The sequence below is a fragment of the Orycteropus afer genome, unplaced genomic scaffold (genome assembly GCF_000298275.1).
Source record: "Orycteropus afer afer isolate SDZICR_OR568_19922 unplaced genomic scaffold, OryAfe1.0 scaffold00170, whole genome shotgun sequence".
NCBI classification, from domain to species: domain Eukaryota; kingdom Metazoa; phylum Chordata; class Mammalia; order Tubulidentata; family Orycteropodidae; genus Orycteropus; species Orycteropus afer.
In genome coordinates this window covers 683,944-706,919 of record NW_006921757.1, presented here as the reverse complement: position 1 = coordinate 706,919, position 22,976 = coordinate 683,944, and the positions used below count along the sequence as shown (strand labels likewise).

The window sequence follows — 22,976 nt, the reverse complement described above, 5'->3', positions numbered from 1 at the left end:
AGACTTGAAGATATGGCTTTATAAGACTGAATTCAAACATTTTGTAGCTATTAAAAACAAAAACAAACAAACTCACTGCCTTCCAGTCGATACTGACTCATAAATGACCCCTCCTTGGGTTTCCGAGGCGGTATCACTACAGAAGTAGATTGCCCAGTCTTCCATCCAAGGAGTGGCTGGTAGGTTTGAACCGCCAGCCTTCTGGTTAGCAGTCAAATGCCTTAGGCACTATGCCACCAGAGCTCCCTTTGTAGCTATAGGGGCTCTAAAAAACAAACCCACTGCCATCAAGTCGGTTCTGACTCATAGCAACCCCTCCTTGGGTTTCCGAGGCAGTATCTCTAAGGAAGTAGATTGCCCAGACTTCCTTCCGAGGAGTGGCTCTGGAGGTTACATATTCCAATCCAGACATTTCACAGTCATTGAGAAAACTGAGGCATGAAGAAGTTCATTCCTGGGGCACATTCACTCAGTAGACTCAGAGAAGAGCTGTCTTCCGGCTTCCCGTTCCCACTGTGTCAGTCTTACCTTTAACCCCCACAGTGTCTCCCAGTCCATGGTCCACCATCGGATCATCCACTAGAAGTATAAGCAGTAATTGGAAAATATGACTGGCATCTAAAAGGCAGTGTGAGATGGAGGCAGACCAAAGAGGCACACAGTGACTTCTCTCGAGCTGTGTTACTTGTGTGAGACAGGGACAGGAGGCTGAGGCAGGCAGGTAGCACCTGGGCCCAGTTCTATAAAGGAGACTCTTCCTGGACCGGAGTGCGGATAGCTGCACGCCGGCTGAGAGGCATGCCAGAGAGGCGCCCGTGCAGGTGTCTGACAGACCTGGAATTTTCCATGGCTCTTCCTGACAGGAGATACTAGAAAAGCTGCTGTCTTTTCAGGCAACATTTAAGCCGCAGAAGAGCACAAATGAAACCCCCAAGAAGTGCTATTGTTACAGGTCAGATGAGGGCCCTCTGCCTTTTTCCTTTTTTTTTTTTTTCCTGGTAAGGGGGTGGTTACTTTGTTGTCTTGGTTGTTTACTGAAAGACTGAGGGGAGATCAAATTCCCCAACGGGGTCTGCCCTCAGACTCCCCGGGCAGGATTTCGTGCTCTGCTCCGGACCTTGGTGCCCTTCCTGCCCCCAGCATCCTGTGCTCTTAGGCCCACGCCCCCTGCTCACCGAAGCTGGTCCCGAAAGCCACGCCCTGTCACAAGGGTCTGGGCCCCACTGCTCTGGTTCCCCCACCCTGTAACTAAGGCTAGTTCCCCATCTTGTTAGTAGTGACGTCTGTTTGTCCTTTAAGAGGCTGTCAAGCAGGGGAAGAACAAGTCACATTTTCTGGCAATTTAATTTTATTAACCTGATTTTTCTTCCCCCCTTTTCCAAAGCACAGCTAAATGGAGCTAAACATACACATAAGGGCTATGTTTAGCCCCGATGGTGTGGTAGTGTAGGGAAGGCGCAAACGGAGGTTCATCTGCTACCTAGTAAACAGGGAGGTGTCAGGGCTGGAGAATTCAATAGTAATAATGAGCATTTATATGGTACAATGACAACTTTGATACAGGGCATAATTTTCTGGGGATTGCTATTAATTGTGCTTCTGCCTGTGAGCGGCCCCCTGGTGAGGGGCTTGGAACACCATGCAAAGTTAAGCTATATTAAACATCAATTAAAACAGCGTAAAATAGAAACGGAATAAAATACGCAAAGGTCAGAGTGACTGAACGGGCAGAGAAGGCTGTGGGGAAAGAAGGGTTAGGGCCTGGCTGAGCCTAGTGCCCTGTGGGTTGTTGTTCTGGTTCCTCTTACTTCTTTGAGACCCCAGGTTTAGTGGTTTGCTAGAGAACGAGGAACAGTGCCCTCTAGCTCCCCCAAGTTCAGTCCTTCCTCCAAGGGGTCTTAGAAACTACTCATTGTAGCCAGCGAGGAGAGGGAAAGAAGACGAGCAGAGTGCACCGTGCTGCCCAGCAGAACCTCCGGAATGCGCAGGCCGGTAGCCGCCAGCCACGTAGGAAGGCTGACCACTTGAAATGTGGTTAGTGCAACTAAGGAGCGGACTTTTTTAACATATTGTAATTAATTTAAATTTAAATAGCCACATGTGGCTAGTGGCAGCCATATTGGACAACACAAGACTCTAGACTGTCCCTTGCCCACATTAAGCACTTAGAAAATGTTAGGTTTGCATTGCTATGTTCTTCCTGAGTAAATATGCACCTTCCCCCATATACCTGAGTGTTTTCTCGGTATCTTTTCTCTAACCCACATGCTCTTAAGCTTCCAGATATTTGCATGAGAGTCACACATCATGCCAAGAAGTAAGAAAGGGGACCAACGCCTGAATCCAAGCAGATAGCCTCGGCCGTACCTTTGCCCCTTTTCTCCTCACAGCCTAGTCAAACGAACACCTGGTGTTTCCCACTCTTCCATCTCGGGCTAAAGATCTGCCGAGGCCTCACTGTTCCCACCGAGCATCTGACTCAGTTGCCGAGTCTGACCCTTGAGTTCCCAGAGGCTGCAGGGCTGCAGAATTCCCAGGTCACCTGACATTCTTTGATCTCTTGGGCTCCTGAACTGAAGCTATCTTTTCCCATTGGTTTTGAACACTTGTTGAGTGCTTCAAATGAAGCCATTCGTCGAGATGGCATAGGATAGTGGAACAGAGCCCTACACTTGTCATCAGAAATCCACGTTTAAGTCCTGGCTTCTCCATTTCCTAACTCCGTGACCTTGACAAAACCATTTAACCTCCCCGAGGTTTCATGTTCACTGGTAAAAATGAGTGTTACACTAAGTGACCTCTGCGTACTGAGAGGATGCAGAAAACAGATCCAAAGGCAGGAACTCTGATTGCTGTTACATCCTAGACCTCCACTCAGCTTCCCCTTCAGATGCAAGGCTACACTTAAAGCAGAGGCCACCAAGAGGCTTCACCTGGTGTAGTTACCCCTAGACCATACCTGGAAGTTGCTGGCCAATACCACAGATGTACCTTGAGCTAGATTGCATGACATGGCCACCTCTGGTTATTACTGTATTCATATGAACCTCAGAGAAGTCACCAACAGTCCCTAATTCTTAGGGGTCATCCTTGGAGATGGCATCTTGGCTTGTTCCAGAAGAAGACAGAGGCTCAGCTTGGACAGTAGGGTCCATCAGACAGCGGGTCTGGGTGTTACCTGATGTGTGTGGCTCTCCACTGCTGGCTCAGTGGCTGTTTGCCAGCCCCTTCCACCCAGCAGTCCCTAGTGCTCCAGGGCTTGTCCCCAGCCGCCCAGAGCCCCTGCAGAGCTGCCAACATGCACAGCTCACAGAGGGCCCTGTAGCATCTGTAATTGAGGAGCTGGTGAGCAGACGCCCTCAGTGGAGGTATTTTTAGCTGCAGTGATACAGCCTCATCTTTTTGCAGGATGTTTTATTTAGTTTTTTCTTTAAAATGAAATAAATAAGTAAAATTAAAGACTGGTCCCTACACCCTAGTCCCCATGCCCAAGAAGTTTGGGCAGACCCCTTCACCACAGACCTATATAATTAATCTCTCTAAGACTAGGTGCTGAGGCTAAGGCTCAGAGTTCGCCAGAATATTAGACCTGAGAGACAGTGTGTACAGAAGCGAGAGGGCTAGAAATAGAGGTGGGATAATGCAGACTGGCCTGGTGTGGCGGTGCCGAGGGCCCTGCCAGCAGCCTGGGCAACAAGGCTCCCCCCAGGCCTCTCAGCCCCTCGGTTGCCTGGTGGACCAAGTGAGCGAGCGGGCCGGACCCCTGAGAGTCACGTAGCCTTGGAGACAACAAGGAGTCCAACCCTGTGGCCTGCTGATTTCTCGGTGCCTTCCTTTCCCTTTATCCTGTTCTGTGACTTGTCATGTTTTCCTGGGCTTTTTCATTGTGCACCACACAATCAGGGCTAGTGAATGTCCACAGAACTTGCTGCAGGTCCCATGGAGGATCCAGGATTGATATGGGGGCGGGGGGATGGCTGTGAGCACTGGCTGCACATTGGAGGCTCCTGGGGTGGGGGGTGGAGTGGAGGAGTGGGAGGAAGTAGCTCAGAGAAGGATAAATAAATACAGCCTCACTCAAGATATTGCCTTTATTGGGCATCAGCTGTTTATTTTAAATTTCCTGGGTATATTAGATGCCATAAGGAGTAATTGTTAATTTTGTTAGATTTGATACTGGCATTGTGGTTATGTAAGAAATGACAGTCTTTTTTAGAGATGCTCTCTGAAGTAGGTAAGGGTAAAATGACATCATGTCTGGGATATGCTTTAAAACACTTCAGAGGGAAAGTGGGGCAGGTGGATGTGACAGTCGTGGTCCTTGTTGCATCTGGATTATGGGTATGAGGAGATCATTACTTGGCTGATCTCAGTGTTGGAAAACTTTTATATTAAACTTTTTAATAATATTTTTTCAATTATACATGCTCCCCAGGAGATTCTAATGAATGACCGAGGCTGAGACTCAGTGAGTTATGGGATAAATGCAGATCCCCACAGTCTAAAATACCAGCTTGGCCTTGACCTCTGTATAACCCAAGACTAACCTTTTCAGAGCAGTTCCCACAACTAATCTGGACTCCAACCTTTTGAGCAGGTGGGGCCAGGAGGGGGCACAGAGAGCAAACTGAGGCTGAGTCCGCAATCGAATTTGTTTTCCACTGGCCCTGAAAGCTGCCGTGCCTGGGAGGTCCTCTGCCTTGTCCCCTGCCAGCACTTGCACGTACCACCCTGAGGCCCTCTCTTGCCACCACCACACTTACACCAGGGAAGGAGCAGACAGCTGCAGTGTGACCCAGGAGAGCCCTGATGGTCTCACAGTGTCCAAGACTACCACGTGGCATTTTCCAAAATCTGGGGGCTGAAACTTGTCCCTCCTCCCCTCCCGGGAGTCCACACATTCAGCTCCATGGGCGTGTACACATGTGCATGCACGCGTGTGTCCTCAAGGCCTGTTCCAGCTCCCAAGCCGTGTTTTGCTCTGGCCGCTCGGCAGGTGAGGAGAATGGCAGCTTGGTGCAGCCAAACTATAACTGGAGCTCTGGAGCTGGGGCCGGAAGCTTCCGTGCTGCATTCACATACCAAGGCCTCGCTCAGGACCCTGGCTTAGCACCTTCTCATCAGGGCAAGCTGCTGGTTCTTCCTTCAGGGGCTTGGTGATTTATGACTCTTCATAGGAACTAAATGTTGAGTGAGTGTTTTTGTGCTGCTGAAGGAAGCTAAAGGAGAGAGAAGCCCACAGCTTAGCTACCAGCAGTGTTTACTGAGAGCATGGGTGCCCCTTTCCCACTCCCTCAGGGAGCCCCAAGACTGTCCTCTGTCAGCAAGTGCCAGCTTATGAAGGGGCAGGAGTGACCTGGCTCCTCTGAGCGGGCCTACAGCATCTGGGTCTTCCCCACAGGGTGTGTCAGTTTGGAGGCTGCCGATGTCCAGTGCCTGCCTCCAGAACACCGACCAGGGAGTTCCTCCCCCAGCAAGTCAAAGAGCAGGCAGCCTCAGGGGCACATGGTCTCCTCTGCAGTCCTCCTCGGAACTGTTCGGGTGGAGGAGGCAGCCTCTCTCCCTGACCCTGCTTGCTGCCTGCCACGTGCTCCCTCAGTACGTATCTGTGCTGCTGTGACTTGTCCACCATCCACTGTCATCCTTTCCCCACGTGCTGAGCTCCTCAGGGGCGAGGAGCGAGTCTGGCCTCCCCAAGCGTCCCAGCACCTGGCCCCTTCCAGCCACTGTCCTGGTTCTCAGTGAGCCAGAGGGGCCTCAGCAGTGCATCCTCTAAACAAGCCAGGGCCTCCCATTTCAAAGATTAGATTCTCATTCATGTGGGCTTATGGACCGAAACCGCGAAAAGATCCAGGGCCCTGAGTTCACTTGTAGAACAGCCAGCAACTAGTGAGGGAGTGTCTGGCTGGTGATGGGGAGAGAGACACTTGATATTTGGCTCTGTCTCTACTTTCCTTTGCAGTACAGGGTAGTGTTTCATTGCCTCGGTTTCTCCATTTGATATCCCAGGGCCTGTGAGCAGTCTTCCCTCTCTCCTTGCCCGCCTGCTGCTGTGAAGAGGGGCTGTGATCCCGGGGGGCTTTCTTCCATGCACACCAGGACCAGCCACTCCTTCCCAGGGCAGCTAGGCAGTGAAGCTGGCCAGCAATCCTGGAAGTCGCTCCTGAACCTCATGCAACTCCAGGGGCATCAGTTCAGCTTCCATAAAGCCATGCACAGGAAGTGCGTCTGCAGCCAGTGGCAGAACTGTCCCACCGCCAGGGAGGCAGTTTGACTGCCGAGTCTCTTCCCTGTTGCCCTCTAGACTCCAGGGTCCGGAGCAGAGGTTCTCATCTTGGGTGTGCCCTGAAATCACCTGGATGCTTCCAGTCCGCACCATGTGCTTGGTCTGGTGTACACAGTGGTGTTTCCACAGCTCCCTCCGTGCTGGTCTTGAAGCAGCCCGAGTCACCCCTAGAAGGGCTGTGGCCCCCCCTGCAGGCCCCTGGCCTCCAGGAGGCTGGGATGGTGGACAGGCTCTGCCTCTCTGGGCACCTCTGTGCTGCCCTCCTCAGCCAGCTGGGCTCCTGTACCATGGGACTGATGGGGCAGCCCCACACTCCCAGCACAAAAGCACACACAGCCTCCTGCTTCTTAACCTTGGGCAGGTGGCGGGGGGGGGGATCCCTGCACAGACATTCACTTTTCTTTGGGGGACATCAGTGAGGGAGAACATTCCAGAGCTGTCTCTGTAATCTGTTACCAAAGATGAAGGCTTTTCAGAAATCCAGGCGTGGGGAGTGCGAGGCTGCCTGCAGGGAGCTGCCTTCGCAGGCAGAGGCCAGGCCACACAGCAGAGAAATCCCAGACAGTGTGCTCTGCTCCCTCCATATCTTGTCAGATATTTCGGGCTTTAAGTCCTTATTTGTGCTCTGCCTCCCTGGCTGCTGTTCTCGCACTTGAGCGGCTTGTTTGCCTGGACAGGTCCAAGCTGTCTGAGCCATCAGCAGCTGCACCTCCTCCCTCGCGCCTTCTGTCGGAGCCAACCTTGATTCACAGTAGTGCAGATGGTCCCAGCCTTCTCCAGCGACGTCTGCCACTCCCATGCCCTCTCCTGCCCTGCTTTCCCAAGATGTGGGACTGAACCAGGTCTCCCTGCAGACCAGCCTGGGGCTGAGGTGAAGGCCACTCTTAGGCCATGCACTGGCACAGTAACCTAAGTGACATGACATAAACAGTTCCCTAGACCACAGAGGACAGGGCCCAGTCCTGTATCGTGCAGAGAACACTTTGCAGCCTGCGTCAGTGGTAATCTGTGTTTGTAAATGGCCTTGGTACCCCCCGCTCTGCTTCCTGATGATTATAGAGAGACAACCAGAGGAGAGAGCAGGTGTCAGAACCAACGGCTCTCCTCCCCCTGCCCTGTCCACTCTTTCATGCAGACTTTGGCAGCTTCTCAGAGTCCTGCTCCTCAGTTTCCCAGTTGGGTTTGTGGTGCTGAAAGGTGCCCTCCAACAGCACTGCAGCCAGTCAGCTTTCCTTTGCCTTGTTCCTCCCAGAAATGGAGTGACTGATAGCAGTTGGAGAGGGGTCATGGGTGAAAAATACACTGCTCCGGCCCTCGGGCATCCCTCTGCTCGTCCCTCTGCTGAGCAACGGGGGCATGGTGCTGCAGGCACGCTCTGGAGTCAGGATGTCCCATACAGCACGCCCTGCCTGCAAGTTTCACAGCCAGACCCTGGTGACGGCAGGCAACGTAATGACCACCACTCACCTGGTATGACCCTGGGGGCACACATATGCATACATTGCTCATTGGGGTCCAGCGACAACCTAAGGGGCCAGGCAGCTCCGGAATGCCACTGGCACAGCAATACCAGTCTATAGATGTCTCACCCTGCTGCTGAGTTAGCTGTTACCCACGATTTCATGGCTGTTTCTTCCTTGGAGAAAGCTATTTCAGTCCTCAAAGCTAACCCTTCTTAGAGGGGACTATCCCCAAACCAAGGAGCCCTGGTGGCACAGTGGCTAAAGCGCTCAACTGCTAACCAGAGGGGCCGTTCAAACCCACCAGCTGCTCCACAAGCAGAAAGATGTAAAAGTCTACTCCCATAAAGATTACATCCTTGGAAACTCCACGGGGCAGTTTACTGTGCCCTACAAGGTCACTATGAGTCATTATCGGCTCGGTAGCAGTGGGCCCCGATTCACAGCAACCCTGTATCAGGATTGAGGTATATTAATCTCTATATACAAGTCGAGGTGTTTCCCTCGGGATAAATCTATTTCTAATCTTTGATAAAATATCATTATTGGCACCCAAGGACTCATCCCATCCCAAATAAAGAAGACAAAGGCTGCCTGAAGAGGTATCTGCTTCTGCCCCTAGAGTTGGTGACCAAGCTTGATGAGCTCTCCTGCCCTAGGAGGCCTGGCGCCATGTGACGGAATGGGATTGGGGGACTTATGCCAGTCCAGATGCCATGGTTAGCGACAGCCTCAGGGTGGAACCTGCTTTCCTCCATCTGATATATGTGAGTGAGGAAGAAGGGTGCTTTACCAGAGGAGTGCCCAGGAACCTCTGTAGAGCTCACCAGAGTGATCAATGCCACCTTCTTCCTGGCTGCCCTGCTGGGCGCCCCTCCACCATTCTGTCTGCTTCCTCTTCCTGCTGCAGTTACTGCCTCACCTCTTCACCACAGGCCATGAATCTCGTGGGCCCATCTCTTCTCCTTGTGTCAGATCAAATTGCAGTGACCTGCTTGCTCTGGGTTTTTGATCCACGTTTGGAAGTGACCCTCAGGCACAGTCCTAAGTTCTCAAGGTTGGTCCCAAGGAGACCTGAATTGACTGCATTTGTCTTAGCCTTTAAAGTGGCCACCAGAGAACGGTCTTCCTGTATGCATATAGAGTAACTGTTCAAATAAACCCATGCCTTAAAAATAAAGTAGCCACCAGAGATTTATAGCCAAAAGCAGCCAGCAGGAACAGGTAGCAGAGACACTAACTTCCTGCCTGCACTGTTCACGTCATCCCAGTGCCTACCTGGTGCTAAGATGCTCTGTACACAGGGGCTACTTAAGTGCAACTGCTAATAACCTCCTGGGAGGATGGTTCCTGATGTCCCTGACAGGGCTGCCTCTCAGGCTCCACGCTTTGCACTCACTAAAGTTTCAGACACATGGATGTCTGTGTCCTTTCCAGGGACAAGTAGGGAAAAGACCCCCAGCAGCGGACTCTTGCCAGGTCTCAGTTCCCACTGTGCAGCCTTCAGGGCCAAACCTCTACCCGCATGTTATCTTGTAAACCGGTGCAATGAGACCCAAGCTTCCAGCAGGGAATCGAAATGTCCTTGTGGGGTTGACAGCTTCAGCATAGGCAGCATTTGATTGGGTTGTTGCTTCCCACGTGTTCAGTGGCTCTGGTTGCCACTGGACTCACTTGCCTCTGTTGCATGGTCAGGTCCTAGATCCACTGTGGCATTCATGCTGGGGAGGAGGGGGAAGCGGCTTTGCCTCTTCACTCTGGCACCTGAAACAGTTCTCTATCTCACTGCAATCCAGCCAGGACCTGCTGAGGTCGCACTCCAGAGCATCACCAGGGAGACCCCTTCCATCCCCTGGCAAGCTAAACAAACCCTGCCCAGACACTGTCTGAGTCACACCTCACTGCAGCTCCTCGTTACTCCCCAGCACACCACAGGGCACCACCTTCCGGGAAAGTCCTGGGTGTCAGCAAGGGTAGCATTTGAGAAGAAAGGAATTGATGTCAGAAGGGAGAGTGCCACTCAGTCATCTTTGAAGTAGAAAGGAAAAGGTCATCAGAGCCACAGGGGGCCTGGGTTGGATTATTGTTGACTCTGACTTGGTGAAGCACAGGGGCCAGCTCTGGGCACCGCCAACCCTCTCCAGCTGCTGACCGCCAAGCACAAAGAAACGCCTGCTCTGTGTACACAAATGGGTTTGCATGTCAGCATGAGCCCATTTTTAGCCCTTGCCCAGGCAGGGCAGCCCACGACACAGTAATTTAATTAAATGTGCCTCCCTCCCTGGCCCACATATTTGAAGCAGTTTGGGGGGAATGAATCTGGCTGAGGAGCATTCCCCACTGCTCTGGCACCACCCCAGGGCCGAGCTGTGGTGCCATAAAGGGTCTTGCCCTCCTAATGCCGGCTCAGGGCATCTGTCCGCACTGCAGGCTCTCTGGCTAGGCTGCCTGCTGGCACATCTGGCTGGGCTGCCTCTAGAAGCAGCCCGTCTCCATCTCAGGGAAGCACCAGCAGCACGCCACTCCCTCCTCCAAGACCTACTGGCAGTGGCCTCAGCAGTAACTGTAGCCACACTGTGGGCTTCCCCCATCAGCCTGTTAGAAGGGAGAGGGCAGGATGAGAGGCCCACCGTCCTCCACTGACCACAGCCTCAGGGGCAGCCCACAGCCCTGTGCTTCCGCCCTGGGAATGAGCGCTCTTTAGGGGCCAGAAAGTGATTCCTTGATGCTTGCTTCCAGTGAGCTCCTCACCTTGCTGCTATGAGGCACATCAGCTTTTGCCCCTTCCGCATGGTCCTAACCTAGTACCATACTCCACACCCCAAGACCACCCCCTGCCTCCCAGCCAGCTTCTTCTCTGGCTCATCAGAAGACACTGGGTTTTCCCCTTGTCTCCTCCCCTTGCCCAGAGTGTCTGCTCTTCCACCTTACTGCTCACCTCCACCCTCTCTTCAGCCTGCGTCCCAGGTCAGCAACACCATCCTTGCTAGAGAAGAGTGTTCTGCTAGGAAGCCCCTCAACGAGATAGGTTGACACAGTGGCTGCAACAATGGGCCCAAACATGGCAAGCACTGGGAGCTATGTCCGTGGGGTCGCTGGGAGACAGAAGCAAGTCGGCGGCACCTCGCCACAGGGTTCTCTCCCCGCCAACAGCACATCCTTCTGGCTGGCTAATCTCGCCTGCGTAATCCAGCAGCACCTCCAAAAGCAAGGGAACTTCTCTGGCAGCACTCATCTCCATGCCAGCAGAACGCAGGCTGTTGCTTAGGAGTGGGAATCATTCGAGTCAGGCCATTAGTGGAGGGGACCGGTCTCTAGGGGAACCAGCAGAAATTACCACCGCTGAATAGCTGGAAACCCCCGCCCTCCTCTTTATTTCCCTGTATTTCCTACCGCCCTGCTTTCCAGCTTTGAAGTTGAAAAGGGAGGTAACTCCACCCGATCCAAGATGGCAAATTTCTGCTAAATTAACTTGGTTAAAATAGATCTTTGGCTGAAAGTGGCTGTTCTTTTAGAATGTTTCTATTGGGACTCCGCTTGAAACCACCATGAAGGAGATAGAGTCTAATTAAATGTATGTGATAAAATTATAGCCAGGGCCACTCCATTTCCCAAGAGAGGATTTATTGAGATGGGAGGAGGGGAGACAGTGCACTTGGTAGCTCCTTTGGCCCCTGTCGCGGAGCAGGCACTCCCAGACGGTCCCTGCGCAAGCCCCTCACACACCACCAGGCAGGCAGGCAGGCAGGCAGGGGAGGCGGCGGCCAGAGTGTAGACTTCCCCACTTTACCAGTGGTCTTCATGACCTTGACCAGACCTCTGGCATGCCTTAGCCTCTGCAGGCCCTCCCTGCACAGGGCAGACTGCTTGCCTTACACCTCTTCACTGTTAGGAGAAGGGAGGGAGATATAAGCAATAAATGCCCGTCACTGTATCAGCTGCCTGGGCTGCTGTCAGAACTCACCTGTCGTGGAAATACTTGTGGTTGAAGAGAAAGGAGAAGGTGCCTGGTTTCTCAGCTGTAGCTGTATGGGTGAAATCACGAGTGGCCACCATCTGCCTCAGAGTTAGAAGCACAGATAACGTTCTGGCTTGAAAGGCCTTCTCCTTCTCTCCTCCCTTCCTGCAAGCAAATTTTAAGGGGCTGCACTGAATTGCTAACTCCAGGGGGCACTAATCAAATTGCCATTTCTGTAAATGGCGCCCCCTGGAGTTGTAAGTGGCCCTGCAGATGTTCTGGAATAGCACTGGGTTAGGAGCCCAGAGACCAGAGTTCTGGAGTCTTCTCATCAGCTCTGTGATGCCAGGCAAGATGTATTTCCCTGGGCTTCATAAAGAGAAGAAGGGGATTCAGCTAGATTTACTCAATGAACTTGGGAGTTCTCTTCCTTGACTCCACATCCCTGAAGCTAGAAGCCATAAATAAGCCTTCACTCATTCTATGTTCATTGCCAGTCAAAGGTCAGCCAACCTTGATAACAGCCAGATGGGAAGGTGCCCTCCACTGACATGACACCACTGGTGAGAGCAGGTGTGGATGTCCCCCATCAGAGTGGGGAAGAAAGGTCAAGGAAAGGGAAGGCAAGCACACACACCCAGCAGGCATCATGGACTAAGGCAAGAGCACAAACAAGGCCGGTTCCTTATTCTGGTTGTATCCATGCTTCCTCGGTGGCACCAGAACCCTGTTTCATGCACACCACACACCCAACAGTCGCCATCACTCTCCTCACGTGAGAAAGGAAATGAGATGCAAACGTGCTCAGAGATAGTGCAGACTGGTTGTGTCTCCAAGGCCCCTTTCTCCACTTCTAACAGGAAAATGGTCTAACAAGTAATAAAAGCGTCCCGTTCCCTGGTGCCTTCAGCAGTCTCTTCCCGAGGCTTTTCTTTTCCTCCCTTCCTCTTCCAGACTCCCCCTTCCCCAGCCTTAAAGAGATGAATTGGAAGAATATGCTGTCATGTCAGAAGGAAGCCATTGTCAATTCACACAGGCAGACATTAATAGGATAAGGTATTAGCCGACTTCCTTTAAGTCCAGAAATTAAGTCTTCTTGCAATGGTAATAGATTATAACTTGTAACCACTGTGGCTGGCAGGCTGTGGATATCTCAGGCCTCAGCTCCATTTCTGGGTCTGCACTGGGCCTATTGTGAGGATGCTCTGAGCATTCCGACAAACACAGCTGCACTGGGCCGGGAGCTGCCTCCCTGGTGTGTTGCCTGTAACTCCCTCAGTTCACCTGCAGGGGGAACCTGAGTGGGAGAAGCTTGCTGATTGGTCTTAATGAACCTGGGTGAGTGGGTAGGTAAAGGGAGGAAGTCAGGCCTTGAAGGCTGGGAAGAAATAGCCCGAGGCCAGGAAACCAAACTTTGCCCAAGGAACAGTTAGTGTGTGAACGCTCTTCTCAGTCATCCTTGCTGACTCATTGAGCAGGTAGAGTGACTTATCTAGTGACTAAATCACCACCAGCTCAGAGACCTGGGAAACCAGGGTTGAGACCTTAAAGGAACTGTACGAGGCTACAGATGAAGGCATAGCCTTGGAGAGGAAACAGCATGAGAACTGTTACCAGGAAGAAAGAGCCATCCTTCCTCAAGAATGGAAGGATCTTGCGGGATGTCTTAGGTCCTATCACGGCAGAGGCTATATTCACATGGGGATCATGGGAGAGGAAACTGGGATGAGATTTCATTGGAGAGTGCTTTGGATTAGTGGGGGTCTGAGGGTGGGCTATTAAAGACGACAGTGGCTCAAGGACTGTGCCTTTGGTATATAGTCATTGATCTCAACATCAGTGCTTGCTTTGGTGTCCCAGGCACACTGAATGGACCTGAAAGGCTAAGTACTACTTTGCTCTCATGGAGCCCCCACACCTAGCATTAGAGTAGCCTCACAGCTCCATGCTTCCCTACTGTGTGTTCAGAAACCTTCTTGGCAGGATAAGCTAGGGAAGACAAGGCCACCCTCTCAAATCCTAACTGCCTTTGACAAGACAGCTTCTCCCAGGGATATCCCCCACAGACCTGGGCCTCATCTGACTCACAGCCAGGGTCCATGTGCATTGAACTCACAGTCCTCATTATTTTTATGGGAATACCTGAATTTCTATGACACCTGCCCTCTGTCTTAATACTCTTGGCATGGGTAAACAGCGTGTGCCCCCTCTCGCCACCCCTTCAGCTGTGCCTCAGTGGAAAATGAAGATGCAGGTTCAGAGCAGTCCCCTGAGTGAGGTGAGCCTGGCAGGGGCAGTTGACAGGCCTGGGGGCTGGGTTGCTTCCCCAAGCAGTGGACGGCCTCCAGGAGCAGAAGCAGGACTATCGTGGGGAGGTGGCTTGGCCCAGGTGCTGACGGCAAAGCTGGCACGCATCAGGATAAGACCTGTGACCGTCCCAAAATGTGACTCTCGTTAGAGAATCCAAAGGCATTCCTTCTTAGGCTTCTCCTGGATGGCTGGACTCCCTGCCTTTGCTCTCCTCTGTTCCACCATGAATCCCACGCCAACAGTCCTCCCCACTCCAGGGTCTAGCCAGCCTCTTGCTTGCTGAGGCTGAGGAATCTCCCTGGCCTGCCTTCTCACTGCATTGCAGACCCTCAGTCTGAGTGTCTGCCATATAGCTCCATTCTTCCTACACCTGTTCAAATCATGGTGCTTTTATAAACCAAAAAACCAAACCCACTGCCATCGAGTTGATTCCGACTCATAGTGACCCCTCTTGGGTTTCCAAGGCAGTCAGTCTTTACGGAAGTAGATCACCCAGTCTTCATTGGTGCTTTTATACTGCCCTTCTCTTCTCCAAGCGCTCTAAGACTGCTTGGAAGCTCCCAGCAACCTTCTCTGCTCTCCCTTCTCTCTCCATGTGCCTCCTGCCCACCCCTGGCCCTGAGAAGCCTTCACAGATGGGGAGGATTTCATCACTGACCTTCCAAATAATAGTGCTCAGTTGCAGCAGACACAGGGCTAGGTGGAGACACCTCTGGGAAGCTCACCCTCTTGGTACAAGTCCAAGGCTTCCCAGGTGGCTGTGTCTTGACCCTTGGCCTGCGCCCCCAGCAGCAGCAGTGTGATGACTTTCTTCTGGCTCACCCTAAGGAGAAACGCCTGCTGCTGGACAAAGACAGAACCATGGGCCAGCCACAGAGCTGACCCGGGGCTCAGAGAACAAGGCAGGGTTTTCCTGGGAAGAAAGTACAAGCCACCTTCTCTCCAGGGCTTGGACTTCCAGATGGTGTGGTCCCTGGCTTCTGGACAACCATCCCCCTCCCATGGAATAGCTCCACAGGCATGTTCTCTTTGACATAGACAATGAGGTTCAACAGTCAAGATGGGAATGGGGAATGTACCCTCGTGTATACAGTCAAGTATGAGAACTGCCACCCACATAGCACTTTGTATCCCAGGCACTGTTCTGAGCATGAAGATAGTACATAAACAGAGAGACCCTTTCAGCTCTCCCAACAATCTTTTGAAGTAGTGAGGCAGATACTGGTATTATCTCCATTTTAAAGATGACGAAACTGAGGCACCGAGCGGCTAAGTATTGGTCCCAAGTTAACACAGCTAATAAGTAGTTGTGCTCGAACTCTGTCCAGGAGACTGGCTCCAGAATCTGTGCTTGTCAGCACTGGGCTACACTGCCTTGCAGATCTGTTTCACTGATCTACTTTTTGAAGCCCTTATCCCTGCTCCAAGAAATCATTTACTTCATTTTAATTTAAAGCAAAGATGAAAATAACCAAACCATTTTTCCTGCAGGGGGAGGGATGCTTTCTGAATGGATGGAGACCAAGAGGTACTTTGAGCCAAAAGCTGCCTTGCAGTTTAGCTGAGGCAGGATTAGAAATGGCGTGAACTGTGTCTGCATTAGCCAATGGCATGGGGTGCTGAGTGCCAGCAGAGGAGATTAAAATCAGACATATGTTTGGATATAAATGTTCTCTATCTCTCTCGCTCTCTCTTTTCTCTAGTTTTAAACCCCTGCTGCTTTGTTTCAGTAAAGTGCTGGAGCCTTAATTGTGGGCTCTGACCCTGAGGTAGATGCCTGGGGTGAGAGGCCTGCCTAGCCTTCTCTCAGTCTCTACGCATCACCACTGAAGGAAGCCAGGGCTCGACCAGTGCCCATGGACTCTGGCCCCTTCCCCACCACTGGCTGGAATTATCTTGCATGGCCTCAGCTAGGTTGTCCCACACAGCATGCCCCAAGTTGCTGGCCTCGATACATGCTAAACAGCCAACATACAGCTACTGTCTCAAGACCTTAGACCCTGGCCTGTCTGCCTCTGCTTTCCCAACAGTAGGAGGCAGCATTCCCCTGAAGGGCCTGGCACTGGAAGAGCTGGGGTACCCAGTGGGGGGGAAGGGCTCAGGAGCCCCTCAGTAGTCTCACTGTTGAGCCCAGAAAGCATAAACCACGCCACCGTGAAGAACTTGCTCTAGAAGGGACTTTGAGGCCAGTCAGTCCCCTGCTCTGCAGAGCCGCCAGGGTCTGAGGGTGGCCAGGCCACCTTTCCCACAGGAACACCCTGCCTGATCTCCTTCCCCCTCTTCTGTGGCTGGCACTCCAGTTTCTGTCTGCCATTAGGCCTAAGGATCGAGAAGTTATTGTGTACCAACTAAGAATCCAGTCCCTCGGTGAGCACGAGTGGCCCCTATGCTTAGGCTCAGAGTGGGCCTTGAAGGGCAGTCGAGCTGGTTCTGAACAGGACTGAACAGCTTCCAGAGGAAAGAGGCGGAACACAGGCAGGATCTATAGGAAGGTCTCTGTGCATTTGAGCTGCATATTGGCAAGGAAAGAAACATGTTCTCAACAGCCAGTAAGAGCCGAAGTGAGAACATACACTGACCTAGGAGTCAGGAGACTGAGGCCCTGGGCCCCCCTCTGTCCACTAACCAGCCATGCGACCTTGGATATGTCTTTCGGTTTCTCTGGGGCTCAGTTTCCTTGACCGTAAAATGTGAAGGGATCAGACTAAATGATTTTTTCACAACCTTAAAAAACTTCCAGAAGAAAATTCTAACTCCATATAAGCGCTGCAGAGTCTCTGCATCTAACCTCTTTCTGTAACTACTGCCCTGAAGAGCTCCAGCACTTAGGACCTTCCCGGGTAACAAGCCCTGCAGCTTAGCCAGGCCCTGGAATGAGTGTCTTCCCCTGCCCCCCCGCAGGCACTAAAGGCTGCACCTAGGTCCTTGTGGGCCTCCTCCCTAAAAAGGGGTAGGATCCATTCTGCCCCGGTGCGTTCACAGGGGAGGACAGACCCAATATGCCGGCGAAGCGGGCTCAGTGCTTCCAAAGCTGACATGGTGCCCCAGGTCGAAGCGTCAGCCCCATTGCCCAAGAGCCCACCCTGCGGCTCTGAGGCTTCCCATACCTGGGAGCCAGAGTTCCTGCCCCCCACCCTCACTCCCTTCTGGAAGGCTGTCCTCAATCCCAAGACCTGAACGTGCTCAGCCCCAGCACAAATGCAGCACAGAAGAAGCCTTTTTCCTTTGACTCTGCCCCAGGGTGGTTTCCGGCCCTCTCTCTGCCTCTCCCCTCAGACCTTGTTCGGTAGAGACCTGTTATCCCCCAGAGCTGCTGTGGAATTCCCTAGTGGCCCACACCGCCATCAAAAAAGGAGGGGTGTTATGAAGATGGCTCCCCATCCCTTTTTCAAAGCAGCAGCCACAGTCACCACTAAGTGCATGTCCAGAAAGCTGTTCTAAAGAGCCTGGGTTAGTCCTGGGCCCTAGTAAAATGGACAATTCTTGGTTTTTCCACCGGTCCTAGACAAGTCCTACCCTTTACTCCACTGCAGTTTGCTTCTGGGGGCAGGGTGGGAAGGGAGGGCGGAGAGGACACAGATTTGGAGGCTCGGAAGCCTGCGCGGCAGTGCGTGCCTGTGCCCTGTGAGCTGCCACGAACACCCATTCCCAGAAACAATGCGTTTCTCCCGGGAATTCAGAGCTGGCCCTTTCTTGGCCATTCTTTAACTGCTGCAGAGTGCTGCCTGCCTCTCGCCCTCTCCAGTGCCAGAGCTCACACCCACTCAGCCTCGAGTCCCTGCATTGGTATAAATACAGGCGCTTAAGCAACGCTGGGTCCCGGTGCCTGCAGCCGCCCTGGACGTCATTACTCAGTAAGCGTCAGGAGACAGACACCCACCACCACCAAGACAGGGTTGACTCTTTAGCGCCCAGAGAACAGAAGCAACACTGCCTATGGGAAATTTTAGCCAAACGACGTTATTGCAGACCTCTCAAATCCAGGTCCCTCAGGTCCTCGGGTAGAACCAGTATTGCCTGACCGGCAGCTTCTGCTGAGGTGGCATTTAACTTCCGGCCAGGTCCCAGGAGCTGAGACTGACCCATTTCCCCTGCTCTTCCTGGGCACAGGGAATGTGGTTATACCCCCAGGAAAACCAGGACTAACACACTTAGCTCATGGAAGGTACACTTGAGTGGGGGTGCTTTCATTTAACTAAGGAAAGGGTGTCGCTGGCTCTAGCATTTTCCTGTACTTTAAAAGAAAAAAAAAAATAATTAACATTTTCTTCCCATCACACCTTACCTCTCCCCTCTTTCTTATTTTTGTTTCTTTTTCCTTAAACAGAAATACTTCGTTGCTTATGAGAACCGCAGATTCAGGGTCTTATTCAATTTAACCCCTTGGGGACATTGAATCAAAAATTGAACAATATTTATTAAAATACAAAAATACACTTTTCTCACATTACAATCAGTGTTCTTTTGTTGGCATTCGCCCCCCCACACCCATCCCACCCTCTTTCAAAACTGAACCTTTTATTTCCTTTTAAAGCTAAAATAATTAAAGAAGTTACATCAATAACTGGACCAGAGTAACAGAGATCTCTGTGGTCGGCCCCTGCCCACCCCAGCTGTGCCCCCTCCTCCCGAGGCGAGCCTGGGGGAGTGAAGCCTTCCCCCTCCCGTGCCCCTCCAGCCGAACTCACGGTGTACACGTGTGCCACTCTGAACTGTGGGTTTCACGTCTTTTATGTGAACAAACCACCCTGGTGGGGAAGGGCTTCATCACTTGAAGCGAGCCTGTGCCCTTTTCATCTCTCCTCCTGGTCTGCCCCCTCCCCCTCCCCATCCCCATCCCCACAGCCAGTTGACATCAGCTGGAATAATCCCTAATGAATCAGCATTTAGAATAGTCACCAAATCACAAGCAGGAGAAAGGCTTCCACTTCCCCCGGCTCCCCACTCCCAGCCTCTCCTCCCCTTGCCACCTTAAAACTAAACACCACCTTTTTGAAAAATCATAAAATGTCAGCATTGTCTGCGGTCATTTGTCAGACACCTGGAACAACAGGTGGACTTGGCCCTGTGCTAACTCACGGCCTGCCGTAAACACACCCTGTTCTCCGGTCCTCCCTTCCCACCTGGTCGTCCCACCCGGTCCGGTCCAGTCCATGCTGCCGCACCCCCTTCAGGGCCCGCCTCCTTCTCCTCCTCCTCCTGGGGAACCCTAACTCCACACCCGCCTTGCACAGAGGGGGTTAAGCCGAGCTGCAGACCTGGTGCAGTGAGGAAGCATCTGAGGAGCTAAGCCAGCTCCTTCCCTCCCTGCTCCTTCCTGAAGCACCCAAGGCACATGCGTGTCCCAGTGCACAAGCCCGAGAGTTGTGCACATGGACAGTAGACAGACAGACAGACAGACTCAGCCCCTTGAAGGAGTCACTGGAATTAGAATAGTTTGCTTATCTAAACTACACTCACAGATCTGTCTTCCCCGTGGTCTCTGAAGGAAAAAAGAATTATTGCCTCTTAGCATTTTGGCACAATACAAATTCTTGGTGGGGTTTTTATTTTTTTGGAATTTTTTTTTTTTTTTTTTTTTAAAGAAGGTAAGTCTGTAAAGACGGCTCTCGACTTAAGAAAGATGTCTGTAGAAACGGGTATCCCCTGTGTCCTATGAAGCATTTTCTAAAAAGTGACAGATTCCATGTGTCCCTCCCACCCCCGTCAACAGCCCACACCCTACCTCTGTAGGCATGTGCGCTGCTGTTTTAGTTGGTTTTGTCTTAACAGTTTCAACCTTATACCAGAAATCTCTTCTGGTGGCACAGCAAGTTGACTTGTGGCTTCTACCCCACACTGTTCCCAAGATCCCCTTTCCCCTCCCCCTTTAAATAGAACTTACAAGTTAGAAAATAGTTTTGTTTTGATTTTTTGTTTTTAAATTTTAATATAATCTGTTTCTTTTACCAGCCCATAGATTTAATATATAAGCATATACAAGAAAAAGGTCTCTCCCCACTCTGTACAAAAGTTGCTGTCTTTTTTGTGTGTGTGCATTCTATTGCATTTTGTAAGTTTTTGGGGGAAAGGGGCATCATATTTGAGTCTCCTGTACCTTGTCCTTGGTATGGGTCTGAATTATATAAGGTTCGGAAATAGTGGTGACTGTGGGGTGCAGAGAGTTCCCCAGGCTGTTTTCTGTCCAGTGGGCCCCATGTGCTGGTTTGTAGGTGTTGTAGTTAATGTGGTCATGGATTGTGGGCAGCACTACCGCCCCCTCACCTGATACAGCGGATGGAGGCGCTGTTGCTGCTGCAGATGCTGCTGCTGGGACGTCTTCATCCACCTGGATAATCTCAACGGTCCGCGCGGCTGCGACTGTACTCCGCTGCTGGTGCCGCTTACGAAGTTTATAGAAGACAATCAGCATGGCGGCAGCCAGCAGAGTCACTGCCACAAAGCAGCCAATGATGATCTTGGTGGTCTTCATGACCTCATCCAGGCTGGTCTGCATCTTGTCATTGGTGTCTGCCGTGGGTACCACCACCTGCTTGGGTACACGGGTGGTCTGAATGAGCACCGTGGTAGAGGTGGTATATGCCGGCTGGTAACCAGTGGACGTGGTAGGAACAGGCTTATACTTGCGCGTAGTGTCCTCAGGCGAGATCTCGGTGGTCTCCACTGTGACCGTGGTAAAGAAGCTGTAGTTGGAGGTGTTGAGCTCGGCCGTGCTCACATTGAGGTAGGCCGAGGCATTGGAGTTGCCTGCCACGTTGGTCACCATGCATGTGTATACCCCAGTGTCTGAGAGTAGCACATGGGAAAAGTTCAAGGTGCCATCATTGAGGACAGAGATCCGTGGGTGGCGGGAGGCGTGGCTGAGCACTGTCCCATTGGGCAGCATCCACTTCACAGAGGACATAGGGGGCGTCCGACACTTAAGTTCTGCCATCCGACCCTCAGAAATATTGAGGTCCCGAGGGGCGTCCATGATGAAGGGGGCAGAGCACTGGAAGGAGGCCTGGTCCACCTCCACCAGGTAGCGGCCTCGCATGTGCATGGGAGCATGACAGCGGCCACAGCAGGTAGAGTTGGTGGGTATATACTCCCGAAGCCACCAAGCCAGCCACAAGATGTCACAATCGCAGTTCCAAGGATTGTGGTGCAGGTGCAACTCCACCAGGTACCTCAGTGGGGCGAAGAGGTCATGGGGCAAAGAGGAGAGGTTATTGTGGGCCAAGTTGAGTTCCACAAGCGAGGCCAACCCATCAAAAGCATTCCGCTCGATCATGCTGACCTGTGAATTCATGACCCAGAGCTTCTTGAGAGAGCTCAGGCCATGGAAGGAACCAGGCCTGATCTCAGGGAAGTGGTTCCCTGACATCTCCAATTCCTCCAGCCCCACCAGGGGGGTGAGGTTGGGCATATCTTTAATGTTGCACATGCCCAGGTTCAGGTACTTGAGGTTGAACAGTCCCTCAAAAGCCCCCTCAGAGATATATTCCAGTTTCTTCAGCTCCCCCAAGTCCAGGCGCATGAGGGAGGGCACCCGGTTGAAGGCATAGGAGGGGATGCTCTCTATGGGGTTGTTGCGGAGCCAGAGCTCACGCAGCTTGGACAGGTACTCGAAGGCCCCGCTGGGGATGACTGTCAGCCAGTTGTCAAACAGCTCCAGGGTGTTGAGGCTGGCCAGGCCGTTGAAGGCCCCCACTTCGATCTGGCGGATGGAGTTCCTGCCCAGCTGCAGGACCTCCAGGTGGTGGAGGTGTCGAAAGGTGTCAGCCTGGATCATCTGGATACTGTTTTCCATGAGGTTGAGGTACCGGGTGTTGGAAGGGATCCCCTGAGGGACCTCCGAGAGGCCCCGGCGGGTGCACACCACCTTGCTGAACTGGTTACTGCAGGAGCAGACGGAGGGGCAGTTCTGGGGCCCGGCCGAGGCGGCAGCGGTGATGGCCGCGCACAGAATGCACACTTGCGCCGTGAGGTAGACGACTGGGAGCAGGACGGCGTTCCAGGTGTGGTGCACAGTTACCTGCCACAAGAGCTTCATGGTGTGGCACGTTCATAATTCACCATCGCCTGGGATTTTGGCTCGGAAGGGAGAACCAGCCCTACCCCGGCTTAAGTAAGCTAGGAGCTCCTCTTTCCATCTGGAGAAGGAGGTGAGGAGGGGCGATTAGACAGGGCCAGCAGACCGGCCGACAAACAGCACGCCGAACTACAGAGCGCCCCCTCGCCGACCACCCCCCACCCCAGCCCTCCGAAGCTAGGACTTTCTCCCCCATTTGCAACCCTCCCCACCCAAATCGCCGTCACCTACCTTGGAAGGAAGGAATTGGCGTGGTGTCCTTAAGCTTTCTCCGCGGGAGCTGGGCACGTCGTTCCCAGTCTCACTTCTTAGTTTTAATTAACAAAAGGGGGGAAGTGGTGGGGCCGGGGAGGGCGGACTGGAGGGGAGGGGTGGGGGAGACAAAATGGCTTCTAGTCAATCCGGAGCCGGATCAGGCGAAGCCGCGGAGTTGAGGCGCACCCGGGAGAGCCGAGGCCCGGCGGGCTATGCAGGTGCATGCCCCCCCCTCCGCCCGAGGAGCGGCGCCACCAGCGCTTTCCTGCTTTGTCCTTGGACCCTGGCACCGGCTTGCGCCAGCGTAGGGGAGAGCCGCTTCATGGCCAAAGTGTGCCTCCGGCGCCCCCAGCCCGCGACTCCACGCCGCCGGAGGGCGCAGGGCCCGGAGCCGCCGGCGGCCGCCGCGCCGCGCTCTCCTTTGTCGGCCGCTCGGGCTGGCACCGCGGATTGCAGTCGTCGGCGCGCGGGGCCGCGAGGGTTAAGAGGAGGTGTCCGGCTCCGCGCCCTCCCCAGACACACGCCCCCCTTCCTCGCCTCTTCCAGCGTGCAAGGGTTAAAAAGGGGAACTGGCGGAGTTTCCAGTCCGCGTTCCGGGCGCGGGTAGCAGCAGTCCGTGCGGCCCCGAGGGGC

General features: G+C 52.9%; 2 protein-coding genes across 2 annotated transcripts in view; one reads left to right on the top strand and one right to left on the bottom strand.

The window, feature by feature from the left end:
* The window catches only part of SND1 (staphylococcal nuclease and tudor domain containing 1), a 573,924-nt gene that overhangs the window by 480,703 nt on the left and 70,245 nt on the right, over nt 1-22,976 (top strand). The gene's annotated exons all lie outside the window — the stretch shown is intronic.
* On the bottom strand, nt 20,091-22,049 carry LRRC4 (leucine rich repeat containing 4). The gene has a single exon (XM_007946734.2). The coding sequence runs from the start codon at nt 22,047-22,049 to the stop codon at nt 20,091-20,093; it is 1,959 nt and encodes a 652-aa protein (XP_007944925.1).